Source organism: Plecotus auritus (genome assembly GCF_963455305.1).
Source record: "Plecotus auritus genome assembly, chromosome: 2".
NCBI lineage: Eukaryota > Metazoa > Chordata > Mammalia > Chiroptera > Vespertilionidae > Plecotus > Plecotus auritus.
This window is the reverse complement of record NC_137771.1, coordinates 112960414-112974301: the sequence shown is the minus strand read 5'-3', so window position 1 is coordinate 112974301 and position 13888 is coordinate 112960414. Positions and strand designations below refer to the sequence as shown.

The 13888-nt window shown below is 41.0% G+C and overlaps 1 protein-coding gene across 5 annotated transcripts in view; it reads left to right on the top strand.

The window, feature by feature from the left end:
- Positions 1-12878, top strand: part of PLOD2 (procollagen-lysine,2-oxoglutarate 5-dioxygenase 2) — a 294498-nt gene extending 281620 nt beyond the window's left edge. For 4 of the 5 annotated variants that reach the window (XM_080654017.1, XM_080654018.1, XM_080654020.1 and 1 more), the window contains 5 exons: positions 3387-3452; positions 5776-5880; positions 7467-7613; positions 7723-7848; positions 11488-12878. In XM_080654017.1, coding sequence (XP_080510143.1) covers positions 3387-3452; positions 5776-5880; positions 7467-7613; positions 7723-7848; positions 11488-11643 — 600 coding nt within the window. In that variant the 3' untranslated portion in view covers positions 11644-12878. The remainder of the gene's footprint in view (positions 1-3386; positions 3453-5775; positions 5881-7466; positions 7614-7722; positions 7849-11487) is intronic. The other variant, XM_080654021.1, reaches the window with a different exon arrangement.
- Positions 12879-13888: the final 1010 nt, after the last annotated feature.

Sequence of the window (13888 nt, the reverse complement as noted above, 5' to 3'; positions counted from 1 at the left end):
TTTTCCAGTTTGGCCCCAGGATGAGGTGCATGACACATCTGTCTATTGGGCCACCATTTTCTATCTCTCCTTATTTATTTTTTAAGACAATTTTGTGAATATATACCAAAGATAGCCAGAGAAAATTGCAGAGTGACTGGATTTAACATATAAAGAAAGTCTTGAGTTGGGGAATAATTTCCTTTTAAATTCTAAAATTATTTCTTCTCTGAAAGATTTGAATCTCTAGGAATTAACTTTTTGTTTGTTTGTTTGTTTGTTCTCTGTAGTGAAGTCAGGACATTTATTCAAGGGAGAATACTCTCTTAAAGGATCATCTTGGATCATCTTTGTAATACTACTATTTAGGGTTTTCCATGGCCAATAGTAAAAGTTTTAAATTACAAACTCTTAATCCACCTGATCAGAATTCTGTTTTATTTTGTAGGAGTAATTGACAAACAGGAATAGGAAATTTAATGGTCTCTGAACACTCTGTTGAATAAAAAATAAATATTTTTAAAAGTATTTTCACCAATTGATGTCTCTCTCACATCTATGTTTCTCTATTATCTTTCTCTCTCCTTCCCTCCTTCACTTCCACTTTCTCTAAAAATCAATGGAAAAATATCCTTAGGTGAGGATTAATAAAACATAAATCTATATGTATAAAAGCCTAGTGACTGACCAGTCAACCGGTTGCTATGACATTCACTGACCGCCAGGGGGCAGACGCTCAATTCAGGAGCTGCCCCCCGGTGGTCAGTGTGCTACCACAGTGGGAACGCTGCTCAGCTAACCAACTGACTCCAGACCTAGAGCTCATGGCTGGCGAGCGCTGCTTCGGCAATAGTGCGAGCCTCTCCCGATCAGGACTGACTGGGCATGAGCCTGCAGCAGGCACAGCAGGGTCAGGATGAGCAGGAGCAGAAGGCAGGAGTGGCGGGTAGCATTGGACTGCCGATTTCAGCCCAATCCCCACAGGCCACCTGCCTGCGGGTATCAGGCCTAAACTGGCAGTCCAACATCCCCCAAGGGGTCCCAGTTTGCAAGAGGATACAGGTCAGGCTGAAGGACCCGGTGTACGAATCTGTGCACCGGGCCTCTAGTAGATAAATAAAGGATAACACCTCCAGTTCATTTAGTTTCACATCTTCATGGACTTAAGAAGAAGCTTTTTTAATAGTGAGGGTGGAATTACATATTTTACTTTAGTGCTAAATTTCTTGTCATTTTGAAAACGAGTATTATTTGATTTCTCAGGTAATGTTAGCTTCCTGAAAAAAATATTCCAGATTATGTCCTGAATTGTAGATGTTTGTGTAAAAATTCAATTCTTTGGATACTATCCTAATATATAAAAAGCCAGGGGCTGTCATGACCAAAAAACCAGACAGATGACCGAAGAGCAGGCTGCGTAGGGTGACCAGGCCAGCAGGGGGGTTAGTGAGGGACGACCAAATGACTGAACAGCAGGCTGCATGGGGTGACCAGGCTGGCATGGGGGTTAGTAAGGGACGAGCAAACGACTGAACAGCAGGCTGCATAGGGCAACCAAACTGGCAGGGGGGCAGTTGGGGGAGACAGGCCAGTGGGGTGGGCAGTTGGGGGTGACCAGGCCAGCAGAGGGGGGTAGTTGGGGGTGACCGGGCCGGCAGGGGGGCAGTAAGGGGTGACCAGGCTGGCGGCAGAGGCAGGTAGGGGCAACCAGGCCGTCAGAGGGGGGCAGTGGGGGGTGACCCAGTTGGCAGGGGGGACAGTTAGGGGTGATCAGGCCAGCAGGCAGAGGTGGTTAGGGGTGATCAGGCTGGCAGGCAGGTGAGCAGTTAGGAGCCAGCAGTCCCGAATTGTGAGAGGGATGTCTGGCTGCCAGGGATTGGGCCTAAACTGGCAGTTGGACATCCCCCAAGGGGTCCCGGATTGGAGAGGGTGCAGGCTGGGCTGAGGGGATCCCCTCCCATGCACCGGGCCTCTAGTGCAATGATATCACAAGTGAGTTGGAAAAGCTTTTCTTTCTATGACTTTACTTCGTTGTTTACTTTGGAAATTCACCATATAGATATACCTTGTAGAGGATATGCATAGATATACCTTGTAGAGGAAAACATATTTAATGATTTTCCCATTATCAGAACTGCTAAGAAATTAGTAAGGTCACAGTTTGTTCAACGATATTTGAAAGGTAGTCAAAATGAAAAAAATTAATGTAAAATCTTAGGGGCTTTTTTCTTTAATTTCAGTAATGATACATAGGAAAGAATACAGTAGGATTCTGAAATGTTATGAATGATTATTTACTTCTAATTTTTCCCTATATTTTGAAATCCAAACACTAATAAGTATTAGAGGGAGTAATGAGATAATATAGTAATTTGATCCTTATAATTATATACTGTAAATGAAATGTATTAAAGAATTTGAAGATAGTTTGGGTTCTCTATATCAGAAATATCTTAGCTACATATAAGCAGAGATATGTTAAACTAAGAATGTACATAAATTATCTGGATCCTTTGAAATCTGGCCTCAAAAAGTATATTTCAGACAAATACGTTTTGGAACATGTTTTGATTAGAATTATATTATGTCTGTACCTCAGTTCTTTCCTGTCACTTCCCTATATTTGTACTTTATAAAGAGAAAATTAAGAATTTTGTTAGACTGCCTAAATACATTTAAGATGAGATCTTTTTAAATAATAACTCACTACATATTTTAATATATACCCTCTAAATAATTGGGATTTTAAATGAAACACTTGACCCAGGGAAAGGATTTCTTAGCTGCTATTGACAAAAATTGAGGTATTTCAGTGTGTGCTTTATGTGTCAGAGATTGGTCAAAGAGGAGAGTTGGTTCATGAATTAACATCAAGAGGATCTATTTTTACTATATCTTAAATTTAATAAGGAAGTGAATGTGTTAGGAACACTATGATCATTCTTTGACATATTAAAAACTGAAGTGAAGGAAGAAATTTTGAATACATTTTTAAAATTGAAATTATTTTAGAGTAATTCACTATATAAGTAATACTCAAATTGACTAATGTGTTAATATTTACTATATTTGTTGGTAGGATTCTGTATTGTTCATTTTTAAAAACATATTTAAACACATATTGTGTAGATGCATAGGATATAGTATACAAATCTAATCACTTTAATATTTTTCACATTTTTAAATTCTGATAAACCAAAATTTTGTGTTTCATAGAAAGATATACGATCATACATAGAATCAGGCAAAGATTAAAAAACATAAACTGTGGTTTCTGTGAACTATTTTGCTAAAACACAGTCATTTATAAGTTGAGTAATTTCTAAAATGCATATACTTTATATTGTTTATTCAAGTATTTGTAAAAGTATTTGCTTTAATCTGTGCAATTGAATTTTTTTTTGTAGGACTGGAAGGAAAAGTATATAAACCATGATTATTCAAAGATTTTCACTGAAAATATAGTTGAACAGGTTTGTATTAATAATTATTATGATATGTAGAACTTTTTGCTGAATTTTCCAGAATGGCATATTATTACTACAATACTGCTTTATTGGGCGATGTTTTGAATGTGCAGAAATTACCCTTTAGGTAAAATTTATATGGCTTGATTCCCAATTTTATAGCCTTAAGGATCATATAGTTGTAAAACTGTAGAATGTGGAGATGAACAAAAATTTTAACATCGTATGTTTTTTTAAAGCATGCTCTCAATGTCATAGCTTTCTTTTTGTTTTATTTTTTTCTTTATTTTATTTTTTCTCCATTACCACTTATCCCCCGTATACCCTCTTCCACCTCCACCCCACCCCCGCCTCATACCCTCCCCCCAGAATCACCACACTGTTCTGTGTGTCCATAAGCTAATGTTGTAGCTTTCTCAAACCACTAAAAATAAGGAGCTATTGGCAGATATCTTTCAATGAAAGTTTACCTTTGAAAGAAATTGGGCTCCAAGAATCTCTTGTCAGAGTTGTCTTTTACAAAATGAACTCTGTTTTAGATTAGCAGTATTCCAAACTATTGCTAATACCTTTTTTAGAGAATATAAGGAATCTTTGATTCTGAGTTATATCTTTATTTTGTATACTGTGAGAAAGAAAAATAAAATACTGCCAATTAAACTATAACACAATGTTTTCTAGTCATTTAGAATGTTTTTATTTTATACACTAGAGGCCCGGTGCACGAAATTCATGCACAGGAGGTGGGGGAATGGTGTCCCTCAGCCCAGCCTGCACCCTCTCCAATCTGGGACCCCTCGAGGGATGTCCGACTGCTCTCTCACAATCCAGGACTTCTGGCTCCCAACTGCTCTCCTGCCTGCCTTCCTGATTGTCCCGAACCGCTTCTGACTGCCAGCCTGATCACCCCTTAACCACTCCCCTGCCAGCCTGATTGATACCTAACTGCTCTCCTGCCAGCCTGCTTGCCCCTAACTGCCCTCCCCTGCAGGCCTGGTCATCCCCAGCTGCCCTCCCCTGCAGGCCTGGTCCCCCAAACTGCTCTCCCCTGCAGGCCTGGGTCCCCCCTAACTGCCCTTCCCTGCAGGCCCGGTCACCCCCAACTTCCCTCCTCTGCCAGCCTGGTCACCCCTAACTGCCCTCCCTGCTGGCCTGATTGCCCACAACTGCCCTCCCTTGCAGGCTTGGTCCCTCCCAACTGCCCTCCCCTGCTGGCCATCTTGTAGTGGCTATCTTGTGTCCACATGGGGGCAGTATCTTTGACCACATGGGGGCAGCAGTCTTGTGTGTTGGAGTGATGGTCAATCTGCATATTACTCTTTTGTTAGATAGGATAGAGGCCCAGTGCATGGGTGGGGGCCGGCTGGTTTGCCCTGAAGGGTGTCCCGGATCAGGGTGTGGGTTCCCTTGGGGCATGGGGCAGCCTGGGCGAGGAGCCTGTGGTGGTTTGCAGGCCAGCCATGCCCACCGGCGACCCAAATGGAGGCCCTGGTATCTGGGATTTATTTATCTCCTACAATTGAAACTTTGTAACCTGGAGCAGAGCCAAGCCTTCTGCTCGCTCCATGGTGGCAGCCATTTTGTTGGGATTTATTTACCTTCTATAATTGAAACTTTGTAGCCTGAAGTGGGCCGGCCAGGGTGTGCGGAAAGCTTGGCTTACTCCATCACCGGTGAAACCCAAGCCTCCCTCCTGCTCTCTCTGTGGCCGCAGCCATCTTGGTTGGGTCAATTTGCATACTTGCTCCTGATTGGCTGGTGGGTGTGGCTTGTGGGTATAGCAGAGTGGTGGTTAATTTGCATATTACTCTTTTATTAGATAGGATATTGAAAGAGTTATTTTACACTTATTAAGGAATAGACGTTATATGTTCTGGTGCACTGCATACATAACTTTTCATTTCTGTCACAAATTACAGTGTAAATCATTTTAAAAGACATTTTAAAGGGCAAGTTAGTTCAGCAAATGCAACACCAACTAAATACATGTATGCAAAGGACACACAGATGTGCATATGTACTCTCACAGGTGACGGCAGAATGAATGTTTTACCAAGCGCTATGGCATTAAAACTACATCACAGTGGCTGCTTGGCTTTGACTTTAAGACACATTTTTAATTTACTGATGTTAAAATGTAAAAAAAAAAAAAGTCTCCTAAGTGTTAAAAATCCCCAAAACTAGTATTGTTTATAATAGTAATGTCAATAATGTGGGACATTAAAGTGAGATAAATATTGAATATTCTGCCCTATTACTTTTAAAATGCTAGTTATTAGTTAAAAGACACAAAATGTTATTCTCTTAATGGTGATGCCATGCTTTATAGCCTTGTCCAGATGTCTTTTGGTTTCCCATATTTTCTGAAAAAGCCTGTGATGAGTTGGTGGAAGAAATGGAGCATTATGGCCAGTGGTCTGGAGGGAAACATCATGTAAGTTGTAATTTCACACAGAAAACTAAAATGTGTATGTGGGGTTGGGGGAAGGGTAGAGATATTTAGAAGATTTAGGGTGGATTTGTCCTTTTTGTTGTTCATCTCTGAATAGACCTGAATAGTAGGCTAGCCAAGGCTGTCAGGAGAGCTGTGTTTAAGTCTAATTCTGCCATTACCTAATGAGTGTTTAACATTTGATCTCCCTGGGCCTCAGTTTCTCATTTATGTATGTAATTACATTGGTTAGTCTGTAAGGATCATGTCCCAGGCTAGCGATGGTGAGGTCATGTATGTCATTACTGTGTGATGTTGTTCTTGAGGCCACTTTTTATTCTCTGCATTTTTACAGTGAGTTATAGTGAAAAATACTAAGTTTATCTGGTTGATTATCAAAGCTCTTTTTTATAAAATATAAGAAGGAATCTGAATTCCTTCAGTGTAATTCAGTTTTTTATTTACATTCAGTGTCAAGGACTTGGCAGGAAGTCTCACTGTCAGTGGTTCAATGTGTTTCTTTTCCTCTGAGAATTCTCACATGCCAGCTCCTTCCCAATACCAAGAAATTTAAGTGGAATACTCTTGAATATTACTGCCTCTGGTAAATTACAAACCTCAGCTAGTTAGCTGACAAGGGATACAGAAGTTCAAAGAATGATGAAGAACTTGAAGTCAGCAGTTTGCAGCAGGATAATGAAAACCTGTTATAGAAAGACTGGGTGCCATAAAGTAGAAGTGAGAAACGAAGCAGGGAAAGCTTGTTTCTATGGTAGGTAATCCAGCAAATTTATGCCCATCAAGCAGCTAACACTGCCTGAAGGGTCACTGTAAAAAACTCATTCTTTAGGAGGCTTGGGAGGGCTTTGGAAATTAACTTTATTTACTCTATAGTCAGATCTTAAATAGACATTTGTAAAAATAAACTAAATGGAGCCACTTTAAAATGGAATTGGAGCTGCCACCCCAGAATCTTGCATATCTTATTCTGCAAATCTTTGGAATGTTAAAAGGGCAAAATAACCTTGGGCTAGACCCAAGAGTAGCATTGTATCCCAAACCATTGTGTGCAAAGGTAACAAGAAAGAAGATGCTATAACTACCTGAACTGAAATTAAAAACATTGCTTAGCATTAGCATCACTGTGCTAGCTTATTTGCACCTATAGAAATGCTTCCTTCTATTGATGTAATTGTTCTCCTACCCCTTCTCATAAATACCCACTGCTTTTGTTTCCTAATCAGAACACTATTTGGGTTTCTGTCTGAATCAGTGCTTTCTGAATAACTACTCTTTTGAATCTCAAACACTTGTTACCTCTTACTTTGGCCTTTTTATTTTTGGGTTAACACATTAAATAAGTAGGAACAGAGTCTACTAAACTCTTTTATGTTTTGTTTCATGAATATATTTGCAAAGCCATTTTACCTAAGTTTTTTGATAGTTTTGCAGTTAAAGCAGATGGTGTACCATAATTAAACTGATAATTTCTTTATTCATAATGATCTTGGGGTTGAAAAAATTTACAAGATAGTATAAATGTGGATTGCTGTGGACCACACTTTATGATGTCCTTAATTTGTTTTTAGGATAGCCGTATATCTGGTGGTTATGAAAATGTCCCAACTGATGATATCCACATGAAGCAAATTGATCTGGAGAATGTTTGGCTTCATTTTATCCGGGAATTTATTGCACCAGTTACACTGAAGGTCTTTGCAGGCTATTATACGAAGGTTGTTATTCTCCCATTCCTCCTGCCTACCTCTTACCAGTTTTTACACGCATATGCTATTTTATGTTTTTATTGCTAAGCAAATCCATTCATTTACTTTGCCTTTTTAGGGATTTGCATTATTGAATTTTGTGGTAAAATACTCCCCTGACAGACAGCGTTCTCTTCGCCCTCATCACGATGCTTCTACGTTTACCATCAACATTGCACTCAATAATGTGGGAGAAGATTTTCAGGTAATTATGGGTTTTATTTTTTACATTTATTTTTTACATTTATTTTTTACATTTATTTTTTACATTTATTTTACATTTTTTTTTACATTTCTCAGTCATTACATTAAACCCCCCTCCCTTTTTTTTAAGTTTCTTCTTATATGGCATAATTTGAATTTTGCCAATCTATATATATAAAAGCCCAGTGACTGTTACAGCGGAACCACCGGAACGACCAGAATGACCAGTCGACCAGTCGCTATGATGCACACTGATAACCAGGGGGCAGAAGCTTAACACAGGAGCTGCCCCCTGGTAGTCAGTGTGCTCCCACAGGGTGAGAGCCGTTCAGCCAGAAGCTGGGCTCATGGCTGGTGAATACAGCTGCAGCAGCGGGGAGCCTCTCCTGACTCTGGGGCAGCAGGCACCCAGCTTGGTTTGGGCTCCTCCCTGGCCATCTGCCACTTGGTGCACTGCTATGTCCCTCCCGGGATGTCCAGCTGCCAGTTTGTTCCCGATCCCCCCCAGGATTGGGCCTAAACCTGCAATCAGACATCCCCCAAGGGGTCCCAGATTGAACTTGGGTGCTCCTGTAGAGCAAGTGATTACCATGGATGGGTTCCATGTAAGCCCAATTTCAGCCTGTTTTTTTCTTAACTATTCAAACATAAGAACTTAGAGCGCAACCCCTCTCAGAGCGGGCAGAATCAGCCAAGACATTGGAGGGCCAGTGTCTGGGAGAAGGGGCATGGGAAGGAGTTTTGGGCGCATGGCTACCTGGGGTTAGGGATTGGATTGGAATCTCTTTCTCTGTAAGCAAAGGAGAAAAGATAGGAACCACTGTTTTGGTGGCTGCACATGTCTCCCCCTTGAGCCCTGCAGCACAGCGGGCTTGCACGCTGTTTGCAAACATGACATTCTGCACACAAGTGCAGAGAAGGCGTGCCCGCACTGCCTCAGGAGTCTCTTCAGTGGGTCTCTTCCTCCGGGGAGCAAGGTTTCTTTGATGCAAATAACGTGAGATCTGAATTTAAAGGTGGAAGGCAGCGTCCCAGGACTGAGTTCCCAGAGGGAGACTGCACCCCGGTTGTCTGCGGACAAAGGCACTGGGAACCATTCTTGACGTTGGGCACTTGTTCGCTAAACTGCATGGCCCACGGAGCTGTGTCAGTACCCTGGCATAGTGAGCGGAGGAGGGAAAGGAGGGTGGACCTGCAGGGCCTCTTGTTGTAGAGCGAACGCGAGTAAAGACCACTGGAGTCCAGACCAAATTAAAATTTAGGGAGCCTTTATTGCCGGCCAGCGACTGTCCCCTCTCCACTCAGGGAGATCAGAGAGCAGCCCCGACCCTTTGTGTCCGACCGTATTTAAACCCACTCACTACATCCTGTTTTTTTGCAGAGCAAACAGTCTAAAACAATTTAAAACAAAGCAGTTTTCCTTAATTAAAGAGCCAGCCCTATGTGTGCATAGTGGTTATCTCGCTGCTGGCCTTGAAAACAACACAGTTCTATCCAATTAAAAAATGCACCTGGCATGGCATTGAGAGTATGGGCATCTCTAGTCTCTGGCCTACAAGGTCAGACAGCTAAGTTTATCTTCCTCATTATTCAAGCAGGCTAGAAAGCAAAGTTATTTTTTAGAATAAGAGTTCGTCTAAAAAAACAGCAGAGAATTCCAAACAGTAGTTTTACAAAATAGGTGTTAGCCTTCTCACTAGGAGGAAGCATGCTCAAAAATTCCCACTCCCCAACACTCTCGCCTCTGGGGTCTGAGTGTTGGCCTCAGCTGGAAGGTGGCCAGGAGCAGTGCCTTGGGATTGAGGAGGGCTTCAGAAGCCCTCAAGTGAGCCCGGGGTTCGGGAGTTTGGGATAGCGCAGAGGTCGAAGGAGTACATATAAGCAGTCCCCGCGCAGCAGCACCCGCTCCCAAGGTGTGCGCCATGGAGGCGGCGGGCTTGGACTGCCCGCTGAGGCACAGACCAGCAGGTGCAAGTGGGAAGACAGTTTGGCTCTCACTGAGCCCAGTTGCGCTGTTTTCAGTGGTCGGCAAACTCAGTCAACAGAGCGGAAAACCGCGGCTCGCGAGCCGCGATTTGCCGACCACTGACCTAGGTGGCTAACTGAAGGCTTTTGAAAAATTTCTTTCTAGGGAGGCTTTTCTCCCCTCCCCACCCACACAGCAGCCACAGAGTCGCCACTGGGGAGCCGCCCAATCTCTCCCAATACCGAGTGGGATTGAGTCTGGTGTGCAGCAGGGCAGAACACCCGGAGCCGCTGGTTGCTGGTGGGGGTGGGGCGTGGACACACGGGCCTAGGAGCTGGACCACCTAGCCCCCAGCATGCTCTCTGCCTGGAGGCGTCCTGCTGCAGACCTCCGACCCCATTAATTGGATCAGTAGTGGGGTGGAAAGCGATCCGCGAGGGGTGAGGAAATGAAACTTGGGGCGAGTATCACAGGTGCAGTCCCGTGACCTTCCCTTCCCAGGATAATGCTGTGCTCCCTAACCTCCCACACACCAAGAGATAAATGTGGATTCGCAAAGAGGCAGGCCCCCAAGGAGCTTCAGCTTGGGGGAGGAGAGGAGTTTCTCACTTCTGACACCCGACCCTTTGCTTTAAGGCTGCATTCTCCTTCCTACATGTTGCTTGAAGTACATGATGGTTTGTGTTTAGACATGCAATAAACGTGGGAAAAGCAAAGTTTTTTTGTTTTAGAATAAAAGAGTCTGGAGTCTTGGGGGGTCTCTCTCTCTCTCTCTCTCTCTCTCTCTCTCACACACACACACACACACACACACACACACACACACACTCTTTCCTCCCCTCTTCCCTGGCCTGGTGAATCTTCATGTAGAAAGTTAACCCTAGCTCCTCAGAACTCACCCTCACTGGAGTGACCTCTGTTTTGTTTTATTTTTTCTCTCACAAGGTTTTTTCTAACCTCTAAACTAACAGTTGGACATTCCTGGAGGGGTCCTGGATTGCGAGTGACTATGTCATAGCTTATAAATGGCTACATCCCACACACAGTTAAACAAGGAAGGTGACTTCTGCAATATTTGAAAAAGAGATCTGTGGCTGTTTAGTCCTAATTCATCAGAAGAACCTCCAAACTGTCCACATCCTGTTTATTCTACATGGGGATGAACATGCATTCCTATATATTGGGAACAGTCTCTTAGATTTAAAAATTAAAAACTGGCAAGGCTACTCTAACACTGAAAAAACAGGATGGTGCAGTGATGACATGCATGGACTGTGGCTTGCACATTTTGTGGTCAGCCCTGATTCTGACACTTATAACTGTGTGACAAAGCCAATTACTTAACTTCTCTCTGCTTCAGTTTTTCCACCTATAAGATGGGGAAAATGGTACTACTGCCTCAGCAGGATCATGTTATGTACTACTTTTTATAATCAGGGCAAAAAAAAAAAAAATGTAGCTGCCCATACAACAGCAAGATGCCTTTCACCTGTGGAAAAGTATGATCACTGGTGCATGAGACATCCCAGATTGCGAGAGGGCACAGGCCAGGCTGAGTGACACCCTCCTCCCACCCCCACCCCCCACCCCCGCACGAATTTCGTGCACCAGGCCTCTAGTGATAAAATATTAAACATAATAGGATTAAACATTTATTTGTTTTATCTTTTTTAGGGAGGTGGGTGCAAATTTCTACGATACAATTGCTCTATTGAATCACCGAGAAAAGGCTGGAGCTTTATGCACCCAGGGAGACTCACACATCTACATGAAGGGCTTCCTGTTAAAAATGGAACAAGATACATTGCAGTGTCTTTTATAGATCCCTAAGTTATTCAGTTTCCTTTGAATCACTGCTCCTTTTGGAATGGATGACTGGCATGAACATGTTTGAAGTTACTTGAGAAGATGAGAGGAATATTTAAGTAACATCAAGAGAACAACTTCACCTTGGGCCAAACATTTGAAAACCTTATAAAAAATTGATATATCATAATGTCTGCTCTGAGCCTTAAAACACAGATTGAAGAAGAAAAGAAAGGAAAAAAATTAAAAGCAAATATTTCTTTGCCTTAATGTCTCTGAGAATAATGACAGTTTTTCTGAATATGTGTTTCAGTTGGTAAAATATTCAGGTACAAATGCATAAGTGACAAATGAGACTAGTATTTTCTTATTTAACAACACCTGGGAAGAATTTTATTTATCAACATGTAGATAAGATGGATATAAGTGAAAATTGGCAATTTTTTAAATGTTGGAAAACTGGAATTCTAACTGAATTTTTGTGCTATTGTGTAAGTACTTTTTTGACCGCCTGTGTAGGTATGTTTTACAGTACTTCCTGATGGAATGTAAAGAACAGTATTGCACAATGTTTGTCCTTAAGAAATTTAGTACAAAATATAGTAAGTTGCATATCCAGTTGAAAGCCTTTTTGTTTAGATTGTTAATTTTTTTTTTACATTTGTATTAGAAATAAAGTCCTGTGTTCCTTCAGATGAATTTTTTCAAGGTAGATTATATTACATAGATACTAGATTTAGAAAAGCAAACCTTTCCATTTCTAAGTATTGACTTAAGATCACTTATTATACTTAAGTAAAAGAGGTTATTGTTTTTTAATTCTTGAAAATAATGAGGATTATTTTTTCTTTGAGATGAGTAGCAGCATTTTATGATTAAAAAAAGAAGTTTTAAGTACTTGAATTTTATATCAGGAAAATAAGTTAGTGAGCCTTTCTTTTGCTCTTAGCCCTCCCCCCCCCCCTCTTTATTCTCTTTTTAGGGAGAATTGCTCACTTTTTTGTCTTCCCAGCATGGTCTCTATTTTATCCTTCTTACTCTTTTTATTAGCTTTTTAAAATCGCACTTTGAAATAATTTCCCTCCACAAATGAATTTGTGCCTTGATTTTCAGCATTTCTCTGAGTGAGGTTTAAATATCCTTAGTGTAGCTACTGTGTTTAATTTAAAGGCTAAACTTGAGAAAAAGTTCTAAGTCATGGTACCAAAATTTATTTTTCTAACACCATGTGTTAGAAAATTCTGAAAAATAAATAATTTAAAATAAGTTTCTATTGTTTCATTTATTATTGGTGAATAAGTAGCTTAAGAAGATACTTATAATTGAGGAGACTGAAAGAATATCTGGAGATAATAGGCTATGACTTTTCATTTTGCTTGGTAAATTTACTGCTATCATAACTTAATGAAAACTCAATTTATTTAATTACAAGTGGAATTAATGTCTTCAATCTCAGAATGACTAGGAGTTTGATCTAACTTACTTTACAAGTGAGGAAATAGAGATATAATTTTATTCATTTTTCTATATATTTTTTATTTTATTGATTTTAGATAGAAGGGGGGAGAAAAGAAGAGAGAGAGAGAGAAACATTGATTTGTTGTTCCACTCATGTATGCATTCATTGATTGCCTCTTGTATGTGCCCTGACTGGAGATCAAACCACAACCTTAGCATTTGGGGACAATGCTCTAAACAACTGAGCTACCTGGCCAGGGCTCAATATATATTTATTTATTCAATTGTGTTTTTCAAATTTCTACTGTAGGCCAGGAACTGTTGTAAGCATTGAGGATGTGGTGAGGAGTAAGGTGTTACAATTACTGGGAGATGCACTCAGGAAATAAGGGTTCTCCCTCTTTTCTTCGTAGCACTTGATACCTAGAGTAAATTCCTCCTATCCATGAAGTTCATTGAGGAGACATTTAAGTAATGATTTGTGATTTATATTTAGTATATCTCAGGGATGGTATTCCAAATATGTAACAGCTGGTATGTTATGGATGCTACCCAGTCAAGACAGACTCTGCTTATAAAAATGGATAGAGTTCTACTAATGCAAGCCAGCATACTGTGCCTGTAGCACATTTCAGAGGACAGACGTACAAGGTCCTGGTTCTTTTCAGTGGTGGTATCCATGGGTGCTGACCTTTATTCACTATTTTAATCACATGCAGTGTTTCCAGAATTTGGATGGAGGTGGTCAGCTGAGTGCACTTTTTATTTTCCTTCTCATTCCAGATTTAATGAAATAATATATGTACTTTTT